This window comes from Neolamprologus brichardi, chromosome 1, assembly GCF_056152115.1.
Source record: "Neolamprologus brichardi isolate AB-2024 chromosome 1, ASM5615211v1, whole genome shotgun sequence".
Taxonomy (NCBI): domain Eukaryota; kingdom Metazoa; phylum Chordata; class Actinopteri; order Cichliformes; family Cichlidae; genus Neolamprologus; species Neolamprologus brichardi.
The window spans coordinates 12,959,903-12,985,878 of NC_142104.1; the positions used below are offsets into that span (position 1 = coordinate 12,959,903).

Consider the following 25,976-nt stretch of genomic DNA (forward strand, 5'->3'; position numbering starts at 1 on the left):
GACTTATTTGGTTACATAATCAATAATCAGTAACCCCACTTCTTTTATCAGATTTATTTGAGGAACCTTTAACTAGTTACACAATTTATGTAAAAGAACATCTATGGTAAATTTCTGAACGATGACATTATCTAAGCGTATTTATCTGTCTTAATATAATTCAGTGGAGAAACAGTGACCTCCAGTGGACTTTGGGTGGTATTGTAAGTATCACCCAAAGTCAGAGAAACTATTTTCTTTTATCGTAACAAATAAATTCAAACACTTTAGGTATAAATATTTCCCTTTAATTGTACAACTAAAAGAAATCTCTTTTTTTTATTATAAATCTATTTTTAACGAATTTACTTTACATATGCCAAATGAAATTCCTGAAAACGTTATCATCTTATATTACCTTCAAACAACAACAAAACAGATCTAAGCATATAGCTTTAGTGCCGCAATTTCAAGGAAAACTATAATAAATATAGTTGAATATTTTTTCTTTGTGGACATTACCGATATTGCACAAAACACTTTGAAAAATGCAAGGTTAATGTGAGGTTAGTGTTTTGATATACACAACGCAGAAAACAAAGGTAAGATAAATGCTTGATTTATCTTCAATTTTGATTTTTTTTATTGCAGCAACTAAAAAGCATTAAACAAAACAAGTATACAACAAATAGATTAAATATGTAGAAAGGTATACAGTTAAGTATGTGAATAAAATATGATAAAACAAATGTCTTAATGCGGTAAGACGAATCTGAAGTCCAATAACTAACAATAAGCATACATTTAACTTTCAAATAACAACTAAAATATTTAAAAAATTCATACTAAATATATTTTTAAGAAAGAAAATAAAGAAGAAAAACAATTAAAAAATATTACTGGATATTAAGGGGCTAAGTATAACATTGTGAAATATATAAACAATGCAGTGCAATAAAGTGTCTTTAGTGTGTACACACTAAAAGCAGTTTGAAAGTACAACAAAATGGTTTAAAATGTAAAAATAATTGTACTATAAACACTAGCCTAGAGGTGGAGTCGTTTCTATTTTTGTTGTTTGCACCAAAAATACACCCAATCCCAAGAAATAACGTCTATTCTTGCGTGTTCTGGAAACTCCCACAGCTTACACACTGCTTTATTTTTCCAGAATATAATCAAAAGATTAAAACAAAAATATATATAAAAACATTTTTTCGTAATCACGGGGAACGAGTTATTAGTTAAATTAAGCCGCTCAATGAAAATATTTTTTGTAATGACCGTGACTTTAAAGTTGTCGTGATGACGCTATTACGCTGCGCAGATGGGAAGCCTTTCCTTCAGCTTTCAGCCAGCTGTCTGCTCGGTGAAATAAACATGACGATGTTGTCAAGTATCGTGTTCCCAGTGCCACAAGACTAAAAGTTCAACACTGACTGCAACAGGGAAAGCCGGATATTGTGTCTATTTAAATCTGTGACAAACTGTAAGTGACCATTTAATACAAGTCTAGCGTTTGATGGTTGTTAACGGTGGCTAGCATTAGCTAACCCCTAGGCTAAGTGTTAGGTAACATTAGCCAGATAAGTAACTAATGTTATGTGAGTGAACTCCCGTTTGTTCCGTAAAGGTGTTGCTCGTTGATGACGATAAGCCATTTTTACTTACTTTGACTAATTTAATTAATATTCCACTTACATAAACACGGTAGTAATTATTGCTAAAAGGAAGTTAGCACTGCTTGGCGGCTGAGTGTGGGTTAGCCAAAAAGCCAAAATGTTTAGTAAACGTATATTATTTTTTTTTTTGGGGGGGGGAACTAATGTTTTAAAAATTAGAAAGAGACATTTGCACTTTGTGTGTCCAAGTTGTTAAAACACAAAATTCGTGCGTTGCCGAAATGGCTGCCATCGCATCCTGTCTTTGCTCTATTTGCGTAATATTTACTCTTTGTCCCGTAAAGTTGGCTTAACGTCCCTACTGCCTTCACAGGTTGTTGGACTGACACCATTTTAACAAGCTGAGAGGTTGACTCGTAGCTTGCGATTGCAATGCCTCTGCTGTTTTTGGAGAGGTTTCCTTGGCCCAGCCTGCAGACCTACACAGCACTGAGTGTGGCTTTGCTTGCTGGTAGCATCTTCAGTGCCTACACCACAGTAACTGACCCGGGATTTGGGGCCTTGGAAACGGATGAGGCACAGCCTTCCACCGAGGTGGAGCGTGAACTTCTAAAGAATGATATTAGTAACACAGAACTGGCAACAACTGTCCTGTGGTATCTTGTCACAGACAGTCTCTTTGTGTGGGTGAGTCATTTTAGTGCAATGTGTGACGTGATGGTGATTATGAAGTTCATACAAAAACTAATGGTGACCTTATTATCTGCACACCTACAGGTGTTAGTGAACACATTCTGCTGCTCTTTGATGTTAATTGCTAAAATGATTCAGTACGTGGTGTTCGGCCCACTCAGAGTCAGTGAGAAGCAGGTAAGTCTATGTTGTTACAGCTGTTTTTACTTCTTTCAAACAAGAAGCAAATGGTCACTCATCTCATTTCATGTCTCCTCTTTTGTTTTTTTATGGTTCATCAGCACCTTAAAGATAAATTCTGGAACTTCATTTTCTACAAGTTCATCTTCATTTTTGGTGTACTGAACGTCCAGACAGTGGAGGAGGTGGTCATGTGGTGTCTGTGGTTCTCTGCACTCGTTTTTCTCCACCTAATGGTTCAGCTCTGTAAGGATCGCTTTGAATATGTAAGTATATAAAAGTATATTTAAAATAAATAAAATCTAAGCATCACTTTAGACAAATATGACTAGACTCACGTTGCATTTATTGTCTGTGGTTCTTTCTGTTTTATGCCATTTGACTCCTTGAGCCAAACTGTTTCCAAAAGTTTGTTTGTTTTTTCAATGGATTATAACTAAACCTTCTGTAACCTAGCGGGGATCGATTTTGGGCACTTGAGGAGACTTAAACCAGTGTAAAAGAAAAGGGTGCCCTGGATCATTAAAAATGCAAGTTTCCTCTTTATATGGGGTGCAGCATAATAATAGTATTATCTTAATTGTGGTGTTCCTTTTTCATATTTGTTGGAAGCCAGACTTGAGAACAGCTAGATTTGTGAGAATCAAGGGCTGAAAAATAAAGCAAATGTACTTAAGCCACTGAGAAAGTCAGTGATTATCTGATCACAGTTAGAGTAAACTACATTACCTAACAATGTTGTAGTTGTGTAGATTTCATAGCGAAAAGAAATGAGCAATATGTTTATTGGATATAGGATTAAATATAGGATTTAAGAATTTTTTCCCATTATGTATATGCGGCCTAAAAGCCTCTGAAGTACACGTGTCATTTCAGTGGCTTATCAGAGAGTAGTGCATCACTCAGAGTAATTATGGGTGATATACCTTACTTGTTCTTTACCAGATATCTGCACAGCTCTTTGAACTCTTGCTTGTTACGAAAGGAGTCACATGTTACTTAAGAAATATCAGTTAGAAACAGTATATCAATGTCCTTACCATAATACCCTCCTATTTGGATCATAGGAAATGGTCAGTGTGGCGTTAGGCAAGCTCGTGGATCATGAGCTTAATTGCAAAAGTGTACATATACAGGAGATTTTTTATTTCTGTGCTTTAAAGGAACACAGTTTTTTTTGCCATCTACCCTCATTTTGTTTTGTGTGTGGGTTTTTTTTTTTTTTTTTAAAGATTTAGATTTTCTATATTAGATATTAATTCTGCACTTGAACATGGGTACTGGTGCCAGTCTGTTATTTTATGTGTTACAGGGGTATGCTTTCTGTATTGTGTAATTCAGTTAGTATGTATGTAATAAATAGAAATCTACCACAGCTTAGATTTGCCACAGCAATGCTTGGCAAATCTAATTCTCTTCCTACCTAACTGTTTCTGAGTATTAAACACTAAGCCAGATTTATCCACCTGAGCAATACTTCTGTACACTTTCTATAAATACTTATTTAAAAAGTGTGCTTTCCCTCAGTAGACACAGTGTAACTGTACTCTTTTCAGCTTGGGATCTATTAATAGCTTTATATACTGGGATGTTGACTGTGACTACTGTTTCAGTTACTACGCTAACATCTCTCTATCAGACTGTGTTCTGTATGGTGGGGAAAACAAAATGTCACATTTAAATACCTTCTTATAAGTGCTGACATTTAAAACAAGGTTTAAGTTGTTTTGAATGTCAGTTAGACATTCAGAGTTAGACGTAATGTAATGCTGGCTGCCTTAGTATACTAGAAGGTTATTTCAACCTGCCATATTGTAAACATTTCGTTTTGATGTGATTGTGTTCCTCTTGTTGTTTTTGTTTCCGTCTTTCAACTTTAACTGTAAATTTAGTTGGAGGTAGTCCATTATTTGCCCAGCTGTTTCCCCTTTCTGTCTTCCTGTCTCTGTGGTTTCTTGCTTTGGGGTGAAGATAAGAAATGCAGGTTGTAGTGCTGAAGGTTTAGCTTGGAAACCTTGTGGTCTTTGTGGTACCGAGCAGCTGGTTTTTATATTTTTCACCTTAGTTGTAATCTCTAATAATCTGCAATTTTTTTGTTATTTACACTTTGCTAGAAGTTTAGTTGTGCTAGTGCTTAGATATTTAGTGGTTGTGTGAGAGGCGTTTTTATTGATAGAAAAGGGTTGTGTAATATTTAGAAGAGTACATGCAGGATTTTCTCTCAGTATGTCACAGTAAAAATTGAGTGTCTTACTGAGCCTCTTAAAACTCTTGTCTGTAGTCAGTGGCGAAAAACATGAACTCTCTTTCAACAGCATGTTTCATGAGCATCTAAGGGAAATTTTCCACTGTTTGACAAATCATTGTTATACTTCCTTTGTCTACTGATGTCCACTAAATTAATTTATAGCTGGGTCTTTTTGGTAACAAAGTTTCACAAAAAAGTATTGCGGTGGGATTCAAAGGCCATCCTGAGGAAATGATCTTTAACCTGCATAAACACTGAAAAGAAATCTTAGGACATAAGAAGAAAAAATTAAGAAGCACAGCATACTCATTTAGCTTTGTTCCCCCACACAGCTGTCTTTCTCCCCATCCACACCTATGAACAGCCATGTGCGTGTGCTCTGTCTGCTGGTCTCCCTGCTTCTGGACTGTTGTGGCCTGGCTGTGGTCTGCGGCCTCTTGGGAGCTTCTCATGGCATGCACACGCTCTCCTTCATGGCAGCAGAGGTGAGAACTTGGAGCCAACTTTGTTGGAAAGTTTTGGCCACACTTTGCACATATGATTATGGATTTTTTTTAAATGTCATTTAAGCTTTTGTTTAGGTGCAGGTATTTATTTATACACATTTGCTAACTACACTTCTCAGCATGCATTTGCTTTGTATTCTTGTTCAACCCAGGATCGTTTGAGAATAATTGGAGCAGTTAAAGTGAAAAATACCTTAATTTTCATGTAATTACTTAGTAAAATAGAAGCAGAAGCATAATCAGTGTTTTCAGTTTGCAGCTGCACTTTTGTGAATGGAAAAAAAAAAATCTTATTTGTTGTAAAAGCTGTCAACAATGTTGAATAAATAGGAGTTTGTCTGTGGGTAAACAAAACCAACAAGTTTAGTGTAAATGAGAGTTTAAACTATCTCTTTTAGACTGTAATGTCTGTGTAGAAAGCAGAGCACAACAGTTGCATCATTTTCACATTTACTTTTTTCCTCAGTGTCTGCTGGTGACTGTGCGCACTGGACATGTCATCATGCGGTAAGTCTCTGTGCAGCCTCATAGACACACTGCAGCATGGATGACAGCCTGTGCAAATTTGGAATCGGGGATAATCTTAGCACATAAAACTGTTTGTTTTCCTCTGGTTCCATTAGCTCTATTATGAAAGGCTTCTTTGTCTTTGAGAGGGTTCCTAATATTGAACTACCACCAACTCTGATGGGCCAAGGTCCTGGATCAGTACTGGATACAGTACTGACTCCCTTGGCTGGTAATAGCTGTCTGTTGCAGTACAGTTGTTTGGTGCATGGAAAAATAATGTTTATGGTGACTTCCCTTTAAAGATGTTCCTTTATACCTTTGGAAGTTTTGTTTTTGAGCTTTTGATTACTTTCACTCACTTAACTAAATACATCTTATGATGAAATCAGAACCGTATCATAACTCTTCTTTCTTTGTTACTCAAAACAGTTCTGTCTCAACCTTGAATTTCAGTCTTTTTGGTATTATTGTACCACATACAGTCTATTGTTGCACATTTAATTTATTGCAGTATTTTGCCTCCACCGATCTTCTAAAAGTCACCAGCATTTCATGAACTGAAAGAGCTTACTTGTCCTACTCTTCCAGATACTCAATTCATCTCTGGGATTTGAACCATCCAGGGACTTGGGAGAGTAAGGGGACATATGTCTACTACACAGACTTCATAATGGAACTGGCCATGCTGTTTCTTGACCTAATGCACCATATCCATATGCTGGTAAGATGCAGTATGACTGAGTGTATGGCTGTCATGTTCTGAACACTTCCTGTCCCAGTGTGACTTTCTCATCCACTAATCTTTCACCTTTGTGTGCACATTTCACTTATTAGCTTTTCGGGAATATCTGGCTGTCCATGGCAAGCTTGGTTATCTTCATGCAGCTGCGATATCTCTTCCATGAGGTGCAGCGCCGTGTCCGCCGACATAAGAACTACCTGCGTGTCATTAATAACATGGAGACAAGGTTGTCTTGCCTCCTTATACTTGATTCTTGTGTGTGTGTGTTTGTTTGTTTTTTCAGTCTTTTGCTAATCATTACTTGTTTACTTAATAGTTGCATATACTATGAACTCTGTGCAGATTTGCTGTTGCTACTGCTGAGGAGCTGGCAGCCAATGATGATGATTGTGCCATCTGCTGGGATGCCATGCTTACAGCACGCAAACTGCCCTGCGGTCATCTCTTCCACAAGTAAATAATTTTACTGCTTATAGTTGGGATTATCTGCCTCTGCTTTGAGGCACTATACCCTAGAAATAGTACTTGTCAGTATGTGGCCTGTACTGACACAGTTGAGTTGAAATTCCACTTGAGAGATTTGAGGCTTAAGTTGCTTTACTTTCTAATGTCTGGAAAATTGTTAGGGATATTGTTATGGTTTTGGATTTAAAAAAAAACCCAATAAAAAAACAACAACAACTATGCCATTGGTCAGGCAAACGTCTACAGAATATACTTTTTATACTTACTGAAAGGGGCATTTTTGGAGGTGTTATTTTATCAAACATGAAGTTATGCAATGCTTTTTGTTGTCCAGCACATAAAGTAAAATTGAATTTGACATCCTTGTCCTGAGAAAACATTTGTGTTATGTACCTAAATAACAATGGCTAAAAGAGAGCCAAGGAGAATATCGGCATCCTGGATTTAGCAGGATTTAAAGGCTGAAGCTTCCGTTAGGGTAGTTCCCAAAATCATTAAAAGATTTACATAGAGAAGTGTAAACTAGACTGCACAGCAGTTCTTAGCTTTTGTAGTAGAGTTTGCTTGTTTGAATGCTTATTGCTGTGAGCTCTATGATATACATTCTTAGCTAAAGTAAGATGCCCTGCATAGAGCCTAGCTGTAGAAAATTTGTCCTGACCCCTAAGATACATGTCAAGTTTTCAGACTGGCGACTTACTTAGGGTATGTATATGTGTTTCTTCAGCTCTTGTTTGCGCTCATGGCTTGAGCAGGACACGTCGTGTCCCACATGTCGGAAATCCCTTAATATTAATGGGGATGGGGGCCAAGCAAGAAGCCCGCAGCAGGGTGGGGGTTTGGAGGACAACATTGGCCCAGTTGGAGCCCCCCCAGATGCCAGACCACATATCAACCAACACAATCACTTCTTCCACTTTGATGGTAAGGGTGCTGGACACGTGACCTAAAACTGATGGGCTCTGTTTCACAGCTAAAATTAAAAATCCATGCATTTGTCTTACAGGATCTCGTATTGCCAGCTGGCTGCCCAGTTTCTCAGTAGAAGTAATGCATACTACTAACATCTTGGGCATTGCTCAAGCAAATAACTCCCAGCTTATGGCTATGGTGAGTTCGAGTTTACCGTCTAATGAAATTTGTTGTCTTTAAGAGAAAGGATACACAGACTGCAAGTTGAGGCTAATATTTAAACTTGTAAGATCTTTGTAGACAGTTGATGACCTTAACACTTTTGTTACGTTCTCCTAAAAGGTCCAGGGGATGTGGGCAAAGTAACAAAAGGTTTCTGGGTTGAAAAAAGGAGACGGGAAAGCAGCATTGTTAAATTAAAGGGTTTCATTAATGTTTCTATTAGTAATTAAACTAACAGAGAGGGACAGATGCTGAAATAGTCTTTTAAAGAAGGAAAACAACAAAACCCAAGAGTTGATCACCAAACTGAGACGTTAAAAAAGAAAAAGGATCTCCGGCACGAGAGCTCACCTTTCTCTCACCTCATTGTACTCTTAATGCTGACTAGAGTGAGCTGCACAAAAAGGGTGGCACCTAAGGCAGGAGAGATGCCAGGACACACCCACACGAGGTCAATTGTTGTTATAGCCCTAGCCCTGCTAGGGCTATAACAACTTTATTTACATAAAATCACTGCTGCCTTCTTATTATTGTAGCCTTCACTCCATGTCTTAGTCAGTGTCTATGACTTCAAATATTGCTTGGGCTTAAAAACAACTAAATTTAATGTAACATATACTGTAACTTATACCAGTGTTCTCCATCTCACTCTGCTTTTTATGTACTTGTGCTCATCAGGCCCATCAGATTCAAGAGATGTTTCCTCAGGTGCCCTCCTACCTGGTACTGCAAGACTTACAGTTAACCCGCTCTGTGGAAGTTACTACTGACAACATCCTGGAGGGACGTATCCAGGTGCCTTTCCCTACACAGGTCAGTCAACTTGGGGTTAAATGTTAAGTGCAGTTTTTATTTATCATTTGATTTCTGCAGACATGCCTTGCTCTTAGTTTTCCTTCTTATTTTGTTTTGTGTGTTTCTTAAAATTAATAACTCAAAATTATGTTTGTCGCCCTCTCTTAGGCCATAGAGCGAGCCCCTTTACAGGTTAATCCTGCACCAGATGAGCAGCCTGGGCCCAGTGGAGCAGCTGAGCAGGGTGAATCTGACAACTTGGAGGTTAGAGGAGGCCGCTTCTCTAAGTCTGCAGAGGAGAGGCAGAAGATGTTAAAGCAGAGGAAAGAAGAGATGCTTCAGCAAGCACGCAGGTTGTTCCTCTACAAATTGGAGATTTCCACATTTTATATTCAAAATGTTTTTGTGAATGTGGTTGACTATATTTAGTCTTTAACTCAAGTTCTTATAATTTAATTAACTGTGTTCCAGGTTAAGCAGTCAGACTGTTCATCTTTACACTTGTATGTAACACATTCAAGCTGTCACACCCAGCTTGAATACACATAGATGCACATGTTTAAACAGACTGCTCATGTTTCTTCCCTCACATACAAAACACTTGTTTTACATTTTGATCAGTTTTCTCCACCATTTATTAGAACAGCCTCTCAATCTCTCTTCTGGATGGGTATAAAGGATCTCTTCTGCAGTATCAAGTGTATAACCGATTATTTCAGAGCTTATCTATACTGCTGTCTATGTCATTTTACTTCTGTGCCTGTTCAATACTGGGTTTTGAGATGAGTTTATATCTCTCTTTCAACCAAGATGGAATAAATTGGATGTTAAAATGTCACTTTCTAAGTCTAAATTTAGAAAAATTTAAGTTTCCTTTCCTACAGCTTGGCTGCTTTGCCGTTGTGGTGACAGTCAGTTCATTCAACTGCTTCCCCAGACAGGCTCTTAAACCACTGTTTTGTGCTGCAGCTGTCGATTGTTTGCTGGCCGTCTAATCACAGGTGTATTTTTATGGTGTCTTTAATAGGGCTGCCACAAACGATTATTTTGATAGTCGACTAGTCACCGATTATTTTTGCGATTAGTCAACTAATCAGATCATGCATCCGTTGGACGTAAAACGTACAGCTTATTGCAACAGCAGCATCTGCTCTTATATAACTATCATTAGCTTACAGCTTTAAGTGTTTAAGGTATGTGCTAACTAAAAATAAAAACAAGATGATAGTTTATTAAATTTTAATGAAATTTGCAGATTGTTTCGGTGGAGTTTAATAAACTCAGCCGTCTGCTCCTTGCTCTCTAAAATATAACAGGACACTGGAGTATATTCAAGAGCATCTCACACGTCATACATCAGTTGCCTGCTTGACGTTTATTCAGCTGTGTAAAAACTATAACTTTAATCTCAGCCAAACAGATTTACTCAGGAACAAATAAAATACTGAAAAAAGCCAAACAATAACATTTTTAAGTTATCTAAGTGACTTATATATCATGTTTAACCTGAGTAGCGAAAGAAGGCGGTGGGTTTGAAAACGATTTGCCGGGAGTCCGGTGTTCTCACCGGCTCTAGTGAGCCTTGAACCCCGGCTAGCTATCGAGCTAGTGGGTAACAGACGTCTCCGAAAACATCAGCGCGCTTTTGAAAATATGTGGTGTCTTGATAAACCGAGCAGATATTTGAAATTTACACAGCTACATTCTCACCTGAAAATATGTTAAACTTTTATTTTGTGACCCAGAAAGAATAATAAGAGTAATATTAAAACTAACTAGCTGCCGCCATTGTTGGAAACTGAGTAGGGCTGCGCTATGAATTCTGGGATAGGTTGGGCCATGAAGTATACACCAGACCCATCCTTCAAATCTGGGGAAATGAAGGGCGCGTTTGTCGGCCGCATTTGTCGGAGTCTTCGAATTTGGACAATCTTTGTCGTGTCGCTGTAACGTAATCGGCCTACAAATGCGGGCACAGGAGGATGCGGTTCCTGAATTTGGACACGGGTATCGGAGACTGCTTCTTCTTCTTCGAAGTTTAATGGCAGCTGGCATCCTTGTACATGCAGTGCTGCCATCTTCTGTTTCAGTCCGTTATTACACTCTTAAATCCTACTACTTATTCCTGCGTCTTTTGGGATCCTCCAAAGCTTCAAACAACGCGTCGACTATTAAATTAGTCGTCGACGTAATCGTGACTAGTCGACTAATCCTGGCAGCCCTAGTCTTTAATCTCCTCTGTTGTGTTAGTTGACTTAGTGTAGCAAGTGTGGTGCTAGTTCTTATGGAAATGGAGCTTCAGCTCACTGTTGCACACTGTCATCCTACAAAGCAGACCAAGGGCTACAATTACAAGCTGCAGTCCAAGTCAAGTCGTGGGGCAATAAAGTCACTGAAAACACTATATCCAGATAAACAGAATTGACTTTCTGGCACTGGAAATGTAGTATTGACTTATTTCTGTGTTTTTAAAAAAACAAACAAAAAAACCCCCTAAGATCTCATATATTTGCAGTTGTGGACCTTACCATTTGTGGTAAATTATTATTTATTTTTTTTAAAGTATCTAATTCTAGGAGAAACATTGTGATAACTAATAGTAAGGATTACTGGTTCTGTTTCCTCCCTGTTCTTTTGGGTTTTCAGTTCTTGTTGTTATTATAGCCTTACATGGTTTCTGCATCCCTGTAGGAAATATCTGAACAAAAATTCGGAGGATCAGGATGAAGATTTGCCTGGACTGGAGGAGGATGATGGCCCAGAATTGGACTCAACTGTGCTGAGACGTAGAACCATGGCAGCAGCTGCAGAGAGACGTCTACAAAACCTACAGGACCCTGCGCCCTGATTCTAGCTTCAGCAGAAGGGTGTAGTACATTGTTACCCTAAGAGGCACTGACAAGAGCTATTTCAACTTTCCCCCATTTGGTGTAGTCAATGGTCATCACCTATAAAACAAAAAACACAAAAAAATAAAAAACCATTGCAGACATGGCCTTGGAGCGGTTTTGAGGCTGCCTAAAAGGGTGAGACTATTGTAAATAGCCTCTGTATCACTGAATTCAGCCTAGTATTTGGAATATGATCTATATATTGATTGGTGCAAGGTTGCATTGCCCTCTATACATGTGCCACACAATGCAACCACCAGCTTCAATAGACAGCCAGCAGCTGTCATGATTCAGACTGGCTGTCAAAAAACGAGCATGCTTTGCGTTCAGAAGACTATTACAAGAAGATGTTTATGAGAAGGGTTTGAAGGTGTCATTGGTAGATAAAGCTGTTATATGGGTCTTGGTTTTCCTTTCACATATTAAGCCCATGGCAGAAAATTCTGTATTCCGGATGGAGGAACTCATCTGATGTGTCTGTGTGTTATTTTATGAGTTTCAACTGTGAATTAAGTGTAGGCAAAATAACACATTCTTATTTCTTACATAGGCGCAAGAGAATGTCACTTTAGTATTGTTCAGCCTTTCTGTCAAATATGAATGTTTCTATCAGAAAGAAATGCTGCAAACAAAGTTGTTTATTTTTTTTTCTTCTTTTTCAACCCTCATGGGTTGTTTTCTATTTAGTGTGTAATATCACCTGTTGCAAACAGTTTGCATTTTGTTATTTAACAAGATGGGGAAATGGGCCTGTAAATCTTTTTTTCAAAACCGGTCCCTTTGCGATGCATATGCAGAAAATAGGGATGTATTACATTATGATCAATGAGTGTTACATGTGGTGTCTTTCCTAAAGGAACCTCTGCGTGGTGAAAATATCTCTTATTCTGTTGATTAATGGGTGTGTCGGTCATCTTTATCTGTTGAGAAAGGCAGAAATTGTCAAGTCTGCAACAGATGGAGTTTCTGTGGTGCATTTTAACTTGCTTGTTTTGCCACCAATTCAAGAGGCTTCGTCAGTTTTATCGGTGAACCCTTTCTTCTTTTGCTAGAAATAGTGGTGCCTCTTGCATATGTAGCAAAACCAATGAAATTCTTAGCAAATAACTGGTTTTCTCCTTGTTTAAATATTCTGCGACCCGATTGACTGAGAATCTTCATGAATAAACTTTTTGGGTTTTTTATTTGATTGGCCTTTGTCTACTTACATTGAATACTAGTTAAGAAATTACACCAGCGGGGGAACATAATCACCTGCTGGTTTAAAAATAAAAAATAAAAAAATAAAAAAAATTGAAAATGTACAACTGTGCAAACTGAATGTAGCCCTAGAAGCGTTTTGAGTATTGGTATATTTCACTGAATCTGTAGCTGGTTGATGCATATCGACAGATATAATGATGAAGTGTGTTTGAATTCTATCATTACAGTGCAAAAAGGCAGTTTGGGGTGAGATATGCATGAATCTATAAAAGTGATTATGTTTTCTTCAACTTTATCCCAAAGAACAGCCCACAAACTTCCACTAAAGCTGAAGTGTTGTTATCTTTGTGTGCTCATTTTATTGCTCAGACTTTTTTTTTTTTTTTTTGAGTGTTGTAAGAAGATACAGCATAGGATTTTAGTTTAAAGATTTTAATTAGTCAACATGTTAAAAAACAAAACAACAACAACAAAAAAAACAACCTAAAACTGGACAGTTTGGTTTTCATTTTTTTTCATTCAGTTACTTAGCAACCTTTAAAATCCATGATATATTTTCCTATGCATGGATTACCTTTCATAATCATTAACTATGGAATCAGAATTTAAATATTTTTTTGGACTGAGCTTTCTGGTATTTTTGTGCCTGAATCAAGATGGTTCAGTTATGGATAATTTCTGTAAATCTAGTTTTTGTAAAATATGTTAATATAAAAGACTCAATAAACAGCTTCTACAGCTTTTTAACAAATGATGGTTTGTATCCTTTGTTTACTGGGTTTTCTTTTTCTTCTGTTTATTGAGACAACATGGATTTCTGGCTTTACTTTGCAGATGTAAACCTCCAGTCCTTTCAATTCCCAAGTTCAACAAGTGAGGTTGAGATTGTTAAATAGAGAAACGTTTTCCTTAATTGGTCTGTTTTGCTATCAGTGGAAGTGGTACAGTGGTTGTAAAAAGTGGATGGAATAATAAGGACTACCTCCAGAATGATCAGCTTCACCTCAAATCAACAGCAAGATGGTTGAAACTTGGACAATAATGACAAGCACACATCAAAACTGGTTTTGGAACAGATAAAGCAGGCTAACACCAACTTTCTGGAATGGCCTTCCCAAAGCACTGACCCCAATCCTACTGAAAACTTGTGGACCACACTTAAAAGCCAGGTCTGTGCCAGGTGATCAACCCATTTAAATAAACTTTACAAATTCTGCCAGAAAGAGTGGTCAGATATCTATAATGATTACATGTTAACTTCTGATCACAACTGTAGCTTACTGGATAATATTTATGTATAATTATGAGTAACAGTGCTTCAGTTGTATTAAACAACACATACTGGTAGTATAGGGAAGAGTTAAAAAGTACTTCTGCCATCAAGAGCTTGTTTCATCCATTTTTGTTCAACTAACATTATTGTTCTTAGAGTGCAGCGATGCAGTCACATGGATCTGAACTACAGCTGGTAAACCTATTGCCAGTGGGCAGTACATGTACAGCATTAACCACATCAGTATGTTTTTTGTGCTCCTTTTGACAGAAAACAACTGTATTTCTGTACAAAACTCTCATGAGAGTATACAAGCCCATCACAAAGCATGGATGCATGATGTATTGTGGAAAACTATTGGCATCTGGATTTCTTTTAATCAATTGACGTCAGTGGGTTGCGCCAATTACCTCTGAATCTTTGCCACGTCATACACAAGGGCTAGTGCCAAGCGGAAATGAATGCTGAAGGCAGCCACAGTGTTCAGCTCAATGATGTAGCTCAGCCTCATTCAAAACTATAGTAGAGAAGCCCATTGCAGGTTATTTCACTGTGGGTATTCCGAGGGACCATCTCTAGCTGTGTTGGCTTTTACTTGGTAAGTAGCTGCCAGGTGGCTAACTGCTTAGCTAACGCTAAATTTATCATTTGGTATGAAATGTGAGGATACAGCTCCGACGCTAACTCGGCTGTATAAGTTTGCTTACATGAAGGTAGCCTCGTGTAGACGTTTGACAGTATAGGGGAAACACTGTTTACATACGCCTGTATTTTGCCGGCTTAGTTGGCAAAGTAGGTTTCAATAACCCAAGTTTTGTTTGGCTAGCTAACGTCACATTAGTTAGCTAAAGCATTGTGGTCGCTGTACTGTAATTTGTCTTAGTGAACGTGGGCAGTTTGCCCTCATTTCTTTGCCGTGCTCAACCGGGAAACGATTACGCTTGTAAAAGTGTAATGTTTTATGGTGCCGCCATGGAAACAAGATTTAGGACGCTTGTGGTAGAAGTAGGAAACTCTGTCGCAGAAAGTGACTCCCATCAGCAACAGCGACAGTGTTACCTTCTTCCCTTGCTCTGTAAAGCCCTTTCATATTATATATCCTGGTCAGGCCCCGGGTCCTGTCCTGGAGAACAGATCATGAATGAACACTAAAGGAAACGTATCATTATCTGTACGCGGGTGTGTCAGCTGGTTTGTCAACCTCCGAAGCATACCTGTGAACCCCGAGGAAACGTTTTAACAAGTGAAACTGTCAGGTCAAAGTTCTGTATGACCAGAGCACACGCTCTTTCAGTCCAGGCTGATTTTTATGATTTGTATCAATTCATTAGCCAAATAAGTTGGGTACTGCCCAACTAGGCTTACTGCCCAACACTTTTTTGGGTTTGTGTCCCTGAACTCATCTCTTTGTACGTGTTTTCCATTCAGAGATTTTGGTATGCTGCTGGACGAGACTCCACTTTTTGAGCCCTCTCTGCTTCGGGAGCTAGACTGGAGCAGCAACACTGCCCCATTCTCTCCCCCAATCTCACCATGCAATCCAGGGGAAGGCCTGGTGCTGAGGCCACTCTGTACGGCAGATTTCAACAGAGGTGAGTCTGTACAGCATAAACCACACCAGTATGTTTTTTTTTCTTGGGGTATAATATGAAACATCTCAGAAATTCCCAGGAGATGGGTTAAAATTCAGAAATTTTCACTAACTCTTTATTCTTTTTCATTCCAGGATTTTTCAAGGTTTTATCTCAGCTCACCAAGACAGGCGATGTCACACCAGAGCATTTCGCTAGTAAGTCATACCTGCCTTATAAATATTCTAAAAGTGAGATAATTTAGTTTGGAACATAAACTGTTAACTGAGTGTCATTTTGAATCACTAATTTTCAATTTAACACAACTATTGTTGTGTCTTAGACAGCAGGTCATATATATTTAAAGAAATATCCTAGAAAAACTAATTAAAGTATGAGTGATGATTTATAAACACACATTTTGTTTATTTTTTGACAGAGAATTTTGAGCACATGAAGAAGACTGGAGATTACTATGTCATCGTGGTGGAGGACACAAATCTGAGTCAGATTGTGGCCACGGCAACACTGATCACTGAACACAAATTCATCCACTCTTGTGCCAAAGTACAGTATACACTACACAAATTTGTGTATATTTAAGTACACAGCTGTTTTTTTTTTTTTCTCCCTGTGTTTTCCTTATCACCAGTTACATAAAAAAGTTACTGATTAATGTAGTAATGTAGTAATTACAAGACTATTTAATTATTAACCCAGTATATGGTCATAAACTGGTTATATATGTTTATTAATCTTGACAATTTGTAAATTAAAATCGTATTTATTTGTAGAGAGGCCGGGTGGAGGAGGTCGTCGTCAGCGATGTGTGCCGAGGGAAGCAGCTGGGCAAATTGTGAGTCAAGACACGGCTTTGGCTTGTCTTTAATATTTCACATATTGCCCAACATAGCAAAAGACAGTTCTATATTTTGAATAGTTTATATCTTGTGATTTCTGCTTTTAAAACTTTTCACTTCTCTTCTTTATCCCAACAGATTAGTCTCGACTCTTACTCTTCTCAGCAAAAAACTGAATTGCTATAAAATCACTCTTGAATGTGCACCCAAAAACGTGGCTTTTTACCAGAAGTTTGGCTACTCTGCGTCAGACGAGACCTACATGCAGTGTCGATTTTTTGACTGAGAATGGAAGTTTAAAAAAAACAACAACAACAAAAATCTGTTTTGGGAAAAACGGACTGTATCTTTGCACGCCCAGTGATAATCAGAACTTGCAGAATGTCTTAAGAACTGGAGCTTCCCGTGGATGAGGTTGCTGTTGTGTCACAGCTGAGTCATCCATGAACACTCATCATGATTTCAGCACACTCGAGTAAACATTTACAAATGTTCAAGACAGTGCAACACAATCCCTTGTCCTTTTGGTAACCGTGGCTACCTCACCAGGGTGGACCTGACATCTCATCATCTAGAAAAGAAAGAAAAAATACTATTTTCTTTCTTTAAATTGCTTAAAGTTTTTCTTTTCCATGTACCAGTGAATGAACAGTTTATATATGTGACTTCCATGCAACTGTAAGTAATTGAAGCTATGTGGGAGATCAGGATGATACCAAATGAAGTTATATTACTTATTATGTAAGTAAAACAATCTACAGGTAACAGACAACTCTACAAGGTAACTTCAAAACCAAATATGCTTTAAGAATTAATTGTAGATTGTGATTGAACTGACAGACGGCTGCCAGAAAACTAAACTTGTTTAGAACAAAAGATTTGTTTTACTTTTTTTTTTTTGTTTAATCCTACTTGGTACAAGATGCAGTGTCATATAGATTATGTGTAGCTGGGTAACTAATCAAATTTAAATTACAAGAACTACGATGAAGACTGTTATAAAGTTTCACATTAAGTGAGGAAAAATATTTTGTGAGGTACTGGTAAGTTGTTAACATGCTGTTAAGTTTTGACTTAAGTTGCCAAATGGGATTAGCATTTAACGGTTTTTGTAATGGGAAGCGGGTAAAGATGATTTTTCTAAATTAACTCTTATTTAAGCTTTTATAGTTAAGTTTTATAATTATTCTTTTATCCTGGAGAGAGGGGGCACATATTTAATGTAATTTATTTCAAAACATGTAGTCAAATAAAATCATCTTTGGCCTGAGGTCTTTTTTTTTTTTAATTTCTACAAAAATGTTTTAACTTAAGACTTGATTTGAGATATTTTGAGTGTTTTTTTTGGAGGTCAGGATGGTGGTGGAATTCAAAAACGTTGGTATGCTGTGGTTGAGGTGGTGTCCAATTCCCCAGTGTCTTGAAGTGAAGTGACTTTGGGCAAGATGCTGAAATTGGTTGCAGGTGTGGTACTGTCCCACTGTTAGTCCAGTGTTGGAGTGGCAACCTGTCCAAAGGTGCATTTCTCACCCAGTCAGCTGGGATAAATGAAATCAGTTTATATCCTCAGTTAAAACTGATTTTGTATCATGAAGAAACAGCCCATACATTAATCTCAAGTGAGAAGAGTATCAGGTCTAGTCAATCAGAGGAAATGATACTAAAATGCTTCCATCATGCTCTTAACGCAATATTGTTTCAACATTACTGATGTTTAATTATTGAGCATCACTATAGAGTGACCTACAGTAACTATTGTTGCAGAATCTTAAATGTGACTTATTGGCAATCTAATAAACGCAGTGAAGGATAGCAGAAATGAGGACACAGCTGAACAGGACTCAGGACTTTATTAAGCAGTGAGTTTTCTATTCCTTACTATCCCATATTAAGTCTGATATTAGTCCATAACCCTATTACTCCCGAAATAAAGGCGTAGCTATTTCTCTTATGTCCTTAACTGGGAAATATCTTGGCTACTTTCCCTTTTGCCAACTTTCCCCACCTGTTTGTCTACACAAATTCAAGTATCGAAAGTGCATTATTGCAATACTGTCCCGCTGCAAATGCAAAATGCTTTAAATACTATAAAACTGCAAAAAAGAAAAAAAAAAGTCCCCCATCAGTGCATACAGCTCAAGAAATAAGAAAGAAAGAAATGAGTTATCAAATTGTTCCCAGTCCCCTTTAGCACTCCATGTCTCAGACATGAGTAGTTCCTGTCCTGGCCCGATCCCTTCCCCTTAGAAAAAGTTCAAATATTTACATTTTTAATCCCATTAAAAATGGAAAAAAACAAAAAGAAGAATCGAGTGCACTCTGCCACACAGCAAACATTATCAGGAAAGCTCATCCGTTCTGTGCAGCTGTGACCTGCATCCCTCCAAAATCTTCATCTTCCTCCAGGCTGCGTTTGCGGCTTCCTATTACAGAAAAGAAAATGAACGATCACAAAACAGCAACTCAAAGTCCGTCGCCCATAATCTCCAAACGTGAACACTGTCGCCTGTGGAAAGTGAAATCGCTGGGATTCAGACCAATACCTTATAACTGAGGGAAATTATGAGTCAGTCCTAGAGCTACACATGCCTGAATGTTATCTGTTTAATAGTAATAAAGTCCCAAAGAAAATATGAATGCTATGAGTTGAGAATCAGTCACAATGGAGCTAGCTTTTTTTTCCCCTAATGAAAGCCTTCTTTAAAGTCAAACATCATATCAAGCAGCGTTTTACAAATGAGTAACCCACCATTGCCACATTACAAGTTAATGATCCTGAGAAAGTCTGATAATGGATGCCAAAATGGCACAATGTTCCCATCGACACTGCTTTGAATTCTCTTTAACATGAAATATTTTTTTATTATTTCCGCTGCGCTAAAGCTGTAACCAAATGCTTTACCTGCATTGGTTCAGTAATAACAAGAAATAATGGGACGTGTCTCTCTTTCCAAAACTGGGTATGTTAAATACAAACCTGGCATCCCAGCTTGTAGTGAGAACGGCCTGTCCAACTGCACCGACATCCTTTTAATGGTCAGTTTGGCTAGGTAGATTGCTTCATATTCCTTTAAAAGCAAATCAAATTTAAATACAGCTGTAAAAATCACAGGAATGACGACAGCTACACAGTCGTGCCTGAAGCTCCGACTGCTTGTCTCTTGGCTGACTTCTTACATGCTCAGTTAATTACTTAATGAAGCTCAAAGACTTTACAGTGGCAGTATTCGTGAGCCCATGCCACAATTTCTGTTTTGAGTTAATGGAATAAAAAAATAACTGTGTGATAACACATTTACTTTAATTTGAAAACACAACAAGTACACATGCCAACTAAGTTAGCAAGCCACTTGTGTGGCCAGCCAAGGCAGACTAAAGAGAGATGATATATGGTAGTAAACATGGGAAAATCATTTCTGCAGCCTCGAATGAGAAAACACAAGAAAGCAAAAACAGCAAAATGAACCAGTATAACAACACAGGCTGTAGTGATTCTGTATTTCTTCTGTGTAAGCAACTTTTTATCCAATACCATCATATAAATTTTGCCTTTCTTTAAAAGGAAAATGAAGGGGGCACAGTGAATCTGCTGTAGTAGCAATATTATTAATACAGACCAATTACAGTCATGTACAGACAGTATGATTATTAGGTATTGGGCTATTCTAAAAGGTTAAAATATGAGCTTACCTGTAGCTGATGCACAAAGCCCACATTGGGATTAATGCAAAACCTCCTCTCCTGAACATGGCTGAATGCTTCCCTACAGAGTGAAATAGGAAAAACATGAAACCTCTGCAAGCAACTGTATCTCTACCAGCAACTGCTTTCTGTGCTTCTATCCAGTATATTTATATATTATAACAATTATGCTGCAGTCCACTTACATCTGTGTAATAAAGTCAGCTTAGTTTTACAATGTGCAGAAATTGTAAGCAATACATTGTTGTGAGGAAAAAACACTCACCTGTATTTCATACCGAATGTTTCCATAAGATATGCAATCACTAAGGCAGCACTGAAAGAACAAATAAAAATAAACTTGGTTACTTAAGTGGTACAAAAGGTGCATCAGTTCATGTAATGTGTTTCCTTTAAGCCACGTTAGAGAGTTAGACAAAGAAATAATGGACTAATGAAATTGTGGCAGAACTGGAGCCCACATAAGTTAACTTTGGGCAAGATCCAGGCTAAGTCATGCTAAGGTTGTCCATTAATAATAGGACTTGCATGGACACTCAGGAAGAGCATTATTTAACTTTTAAAGGCATGTCATGATGTCAAGGCAACATAGATGTATAGTACAGTGAAATGTCTTGAGTCACCCTTCTTTATATTTTGACAGAATAATGGAAAAATCTTTGGGCTTCTTGAAGGACGTGCCAAAGCTCTTTGTTGGATGTTAACTACCTTCTGTTGGGTTCCATCAAGATGATCTTACACTGCCTCAATAAAACTGAGCTCCGGGCTTTGGAGAAGGCCGATCCATGACTGATATTTTTCCACTGTGCGATTTTTTTTTTCTGTCCAGGTATATTTTTTACTGCACTGACAATGTGTTTGGAATCATTGACATACTAAAAAAAATGAAGATGCTACAAATCAGAAGCTTTCCAGATGGTATTGCATGACAGCAAATATCAGCTGTGGGTAACACCACATACTGGATTTGACAGTTTTACACAATATTCCTTCCTTCCTGTCACAATACGAAAGGGAATGTGTGTCTCTGGCTGGAATTGAACTGCTGACCTTTTGTGTAACCCACTACACTATACAACCACTGCTAGATGGTACTGCATGACAGATCAAAATCTGACAGTATTTTTCTGTGTTCATAATCCCACCAGGGTCCTCGAGACCACTGGCTGAAATACAACCCCAAACCATTACAGAGCCTTCACTGTGTTTCAGAAATGGCTGTAGACACTCGCTTTTGCATTGCTCATCTGACCACCTCCAGAATTTGTTCAAAATTGGACCTGCTGACACTGATTTTCAGTCCAGTTCTTGTGTAATTTTTCTCTCTTAAAAATTGCCTTAAACAAAAAACAAAACAAAAAGAAATTCCTCTGAAATTGATGAGGTTGATGAGCTGGACTAAAAAGGAGTGAAGAAAAGCAGCCAGTTGCCAAAGAGGAAGTTTCAGAGACTATGATAACTATTTCTCAAATCAAACAAAAAAAGAAGTCAAGATCAGTGGAAGCAAAATATGACGAAATGAAGGGTTGCTCAAGACTTTCGCAAAACTTTATCTTACATGCAATTTGCTCTGTGAACTGAAAAAATATCACAAATAACACTCGCCTAAACAAAAACAGTACATGATCCAATCATATTTTAGAATTTCACAGCTTTGGCAGTACAGTACATGATGCGCTTTAATGCACGAGGTGAAATTACAGCATACAGAACAAATGTAGGCTCACCTTCTTGATATCCCTGCATTACCATGAACCAGTACCTTTCCTGAAAGAGCAAGGAAACAGAAGAGTGTTAATAAAATGCCTTACACTCTAGGCAATACAAACGGGAATGGCATGCGTCTTTACCTTCTGTTGCTAAGCAGCCATCAATGAATTCTTTAGTCTGTAAAAAGGAAAATTAAATTTTATTGTAAACGCCACACCTTTCAACGAAAGAGCGCTTTCCCAGACAACACGCCCCACCTCTTCACTCACCATAGGAAAAAAGCGGATTATATTTTCCACTGGATTGTCAGCAATATCTAACACAAGGTATCTGCAAGAAAATGCATGATGAAATAAAACTCCCTGTTTCAGAAATGTACCAATGTTGCGCAAAGGTCACAGAAGCCCTTACTTACCTAAACATGTGAGGGAAATTAGGTTTGATAAAATTGGCTTCAATGTCTTGGCGGACGCACACAATGTGCGTTATGCCGTGTCTTTCGAGAATTGGCAGCTAGACATAGAGGAATAAGTAAAATGAGGGTTGAATGAATTCATTTTATTTGTGTCTCCGTATCCAAGAGAAATCAATGAAATCAGTCCTCCAGCAACTACCTTGCTTTTCATCGCAGAAGAGTAGGGACCTAAAAACAGTCCTGGTAAAATCTCCTGAATAGAAAAATACAGCAAACATTAACACAACACAGGCACCAACATTTCTTCATCTTTAACAAAGGATTTTATATCTGGACACTAACATTTTACTGTGATCACTAGAAGTTTACACACACTCATCAAGGGCATGAATCATGGTAATTATGAGCTTTTAATGAGTTCTTGGGATGGTTAAAAAAAACAAACAAAAAGAATTAAGTGAACAAGAATTAATTATAATTTTGGATTTTCCACTATTCCACACAAAGTCAAAAATATACATACACCCAACTAATCTTTGGTTAAATGTCCCTTATCAAAGTATACCTTGACTGGATGCTTTTGGTAGCCATCATCAAGCTTCTGGTAAATTTTTTCCTGGATATTTGGCTGCACTTCTTGGCAGAATGCATAGAGTTCATTTAAATTTCCTGGCACGAACTCTACTTTTAAGCACTTAATTTTACATTAGGTTGAATTTGAGGCTTTGGAAACGCAATTCCAGAAGCTTAATGTTAGCTATCTTTATACATTTAACAGCCCTGATGTTGTTTGAGATCACCGTCCTGCTGGAACACCCAACGGCGTTGAAGTTTTAACCAGCTAGCTGTTGATGATTCTGAGGGTGGTACTCCTCTTCGATTACTCCATCCACTAACAGTACTACTGGTAGCAAAACAGCCTCAAAGCATGATGCTACAACAACAGTGTTTGACAGCTGGTGCAGTTTTCTTAGGTTTGAAAGCCTCTGCTTTACTTCTGCAAACACACCTCCTGCTATTGTGGCCAGATAGCTAAATCTTTGTCTGTCAATAAAACCTTCCTCCAGGGGGCGTTTGGCTTGTCCATGTTGGCAGCGACAAATTGTTCAGTCCAGTTCATGGCAGGCTTGAGCCTTGATGGTTCCTGGGTTAATCCTGAACATCCTAACCAATTATCTCTCATTTTAGGGTGACCGTTCAGGCAAAAGCAGCGATGAGCAGTCAGACTGGAGCCTCAGGTCATACAGGAGAATCACTTGGGCGATCGCTTTAAAGTCTCTTTGCGCTGGTAAACGACCCCAGCACCGATCACAACGATGAGGGGAAATACCTCCAAAATGCACAAACATTTGACCCAGAGCATACAATTGATTTGCACAAATATAATGTTTTTGATATGCTGCTTATTGATGGTATTAATGCTGACATTAGTGCTGATGAGCACCAAATGAGAATCGTTAAGGAACCTAAATAAGAAGTGAACTCGATGAAGGAACCTGTTCACTCAAGTCATTACAGATGTATGCACCCATGAGGCGTGTATGTAAACTTCTGGTCATAAAATGTACACACATCATCAAAGTAGTACTACGACAGCCAAACAAAGTTGTATTAAAGTTTAAACGGTAACTATAATGATTCAAAATACAATTAGCTGCATTGTTCTGTCTCCAGATTAATGTTTTAATAACTTTAAAGCCGCATTTACCATAGGAATATACTATCAACTGTCAAGATTAAACTTGCCACTATAAACAACAGACTCATCCTTACACACCTGCATATCTCGTCTCATCGGATACGCCCAATCCTGGAAAAAAAATGGGAATTTGAAACCAAGGTTAAAAGATGTGGCAGGTGTTCCTACCATTAAACGACAGGTGAATGCTAGTTTACTTTATGCACGTTGATTGCTAATGCTAGTAGGCTACTCAGTGCCGAAACGCCGCAAAAGACTCATTAAAAGACAATTTTGAGAAAGGCTCTCACATTATCACACATTACATTGACACGTCACTTTCCCAAAAACGACATACACACACACATATCGCCCTCTACATTGTTCCCTGCCAGAAAGTAAAACTAGAGTGGAGGCTAGCTCAAATTAGCTGGTCAGAGACACAGTGGACATGTTGGCTAATACAGGATCTCACCAGAAGGTCCTCCTTGGTATCGGGCAGAGACGGAAACTGAAGTTTGTTCTCCTCGTCCATCCTGCTGACCATTCGGCCACCGCCGGCCCGACTTCGCGCGCGGTATCGATGTTTCCTCGCGGCGGGGTTAGCTGAATAAACGGTACAATTTGTTTTGAGGCTCCACATGCATGTCCGCCATACTTCTCGGTCACATGCGTCACGTGATCCCGAAGGAGCTGGCCGACAGATGCGTGGAGAAACGGAAAAGAGGAAACAGCGTCGCTTAGCGGTCGTTTTGCGAAGCGCAGAAGTCACAGAGGAGCACCCCCAGTGCCACTGTAAAGGAAATATTTAGATTTGTGAAATTAATGAGTTAAGATGAAGACGTAGTCCGAGATGTAGTCTACGAGCTTCTGCTCACTGCTTATTGGAGGGCCTTTAAAGCTATTCTTTGAATGTGTCCGAACTGGCTAATGACTAATAATCTAGGTATGATTTTACTGTGATGTCAGTGTGTTTGGGATCATGTCACGACAAAAAATGAATTTCTTGTTGATGAACTTTCCACATGATATTTCATTGTGGATTAGTATCTGAGAGTATTTTGCTGAGTTTCTAATTCCATTAATTTTGAGAACATTCCCAACAGCACTGGCTGAAATCCACCTCCAAACCAAGACAGAGCCTTCACTGTGTTTCACAGGTGGCGGCAGACACTCGCTGTTGTACCGCTCTCCTGACCTGCTCTGTACATACTGATGATAATATGAACCAAAATTTTAACATTTAGATTAATCCCTCCACGAGACCTTTTCTTACAGATTTTTGGTTATTCACGAAACCTTGGCCTTTTCTCCATATTTTCCTTCCTTCCTTTCCGTTTTTTTTCTTATTAGGTTTTAAGCAGATGGATTACCTCAAAGGCCAGATCAAACTTTGTGTGATTTATTTCTTAAGAACATAACCCCCCCCCCACATCTTCCTTTGTCCTCCATTTGTCCATTATCTTCGGATGTTTTAAGGATACATTGCACACCATCCTGAAATATGCCAGGTTTTTGTCTAACAGCTCTTTGAGAATCACGTTATTGGTGCACAAATATTAATTTCTGTCTGCCAAACTGTGTTATCGTTGCCATTCTTCATCCACTGAAGAAATGGGAAGAAATGATTTTTGCTGGTAAGAAAGTGCCCAAAGATACAGTTTAAATTCAATTTTTTGCTAAGCTGTCTGTTATGCATATACACAGCACTGGTTCATCCCTTGAGTTTGGTGTTATACGGTCAATGTTAATAGTTGAAAAAAGTGTATCTGAAAATGGTCAGTCTAAAAATTAGTTAA

At 38.2% G+C, this 25,976-nt stretch overlaps 3 protein-coding genes across 3 annotated transcripts; 2 read left to right on the top strand and 1 right to left on the bottom strand.

The window, feature by feature from the left end:
* Nucleotides 1-1,291: 1,291 nt before the first annotated feature.
* LOC102783722 (E3 ubiquitin-protein ligase AMFR-like) lies at nt 1,292-12,949 on the top strand. Its single transcript, XM_006779885.3, has 14 exons — nt 1,292-1,468; nt 1,975-2,288; nt 2,379-2,471; nt 2,576-2,740; nt 5,055-5,207; nt 5,695-5,735; nt 6,327-6,459; nt 6,573-6,706; nt 6,823-6,933; nt 7,673-7,869; nt 7,952-8,055; nt 8,758-8,892; nt 9,043-9,227; nt 11,566-12,949. Exons 2-14 carry the CDS (start codon nt 2,034-2,036, stop codon nt 11,720-11,722), a joined length of 1,863 nt encoding a protein of 620 aa, XP_006779948.1. The 5' UTR covers nt 1,292-1,468; nt 1,975-2,033; the 3' UTR covers nt 11,723-12,949.
* A 1,738-nt stretch (nt 12,950-14,687) lies between these two features.
* Nucleotides 14,688-18,980, top strand: gnpnat1 (glucosamine-phosphate N-acetyltransferase 1). The gene is made up of 6 exons (XM_006779887.3): nt 14,688-14,839; nt 15,670-15,833; nt 15,968-16,030; nt 16,252-16,379; nt 16,607-16,668; nt 16,811-18,980. The coding sequence occupies exons 2-6, from the start codon at nt 15,680-15,682 to the stop codon at nt 16,956-16,958; spliced, it is 555 nt and encodes a 184-aa protein (XP_006779950.1). The 5' UTR covers nt 14,688-14,839; nt 15,670-15,679; the 3' UTR covers nt 16,959-18,980.
* On the bottom strand, nt 18,444-24,849 carry styx (serine/threonine/tyrosine interacting protein). The gene is made up of 11 exons (XM_006779889.3): nt 24,653-24,849; nt 24,277-24,309; nt 22,699-22,752; nt 22,500-22,597; nt 22,354-22,414; nt 22,225-22,261; nt 22,102-22,141; nt 20,640-20,690; nt 20,363-20,435; nt 19,650-19,740; nt 18,444-19,095 (listed from the first exon to the last, which is right to left on the bottom strand). The coding sequence occupies exons 1-11, from the start codon at nt 24,818-24,820 to the stop codon at nt 19,022-19,024; spliced, it is 780 nt and encodes a 259-aa protein (XP_006779952.2). The 5' UTR covers nt 24,821-24,849; the 3' UTR covers nt 18,444-19,021.
* Between the last annotated feature and the right edge of the window lie 1,127 nt (nt 24,850-25,976).

Coding starts and splice junctions, on each gene's coding strand:
- LOC102783722 (XM_006779885.3), top strand. CDS start 2,034: ATGCCTCTGCTGTTTTTGGAGAGGTTTCCTTGGCCCAGCCTGCAGACC. Junction 2,741..5,054: donor GTAAGGATCGCTTTGAATAT/GTAAGTATATAA, acceptor TCCCCCACACAG/CTGTCTTTCTCCCCATCCAC. Junction 6,460..6,572: donor TGCACCATATCCATATGCTG/GTAAGATGCAGT, acceptor TTCACTTATTAG/CTTTTCGGGAATATCTGGCT.
- gnpnat1 (XM_006779887.3), top strand. CDS start 15,680: ATGCTGCTGGACGAGACTCCACTTTTTGAGCCCTCTCTGCTTCGGGAG. Junction 15,834..15,967: donor TACGGCAGATTTCAACAGAG/GTGAGTCTGTAC, acceptor TTTTCATTCCAG/GATTTTTCAAGGTTTTATCT. Junction 16,380..16,606: donor TCATCCACTCTTGTGCCAAA/GTACAGTATACA, acceptor ATTTATTTGTAG/AGAGGCCGGGTGGAGGAGGT.
- styx (XM_006779889.3), bottom strand. CDS start 24,820: ATGTGGAGCCTCAAAACAAATTGTACCGTTTATTCAGCTAACCCCGCC. Junction 22,142..22,224: donor TGGCTGCTTAGCAACAGAAG/GTAAAGACGCAT, acceptor TTGCTCTTTCAG/GAAAGGTACTGGTTCATGGT. Junction 20,436..20,639: donor ACATTCGGTATGAAATACAG/GTGAGTGTTTTT, acceptor TTCACTCTGTAG/GGAAGCATTCAGCCATGTTC.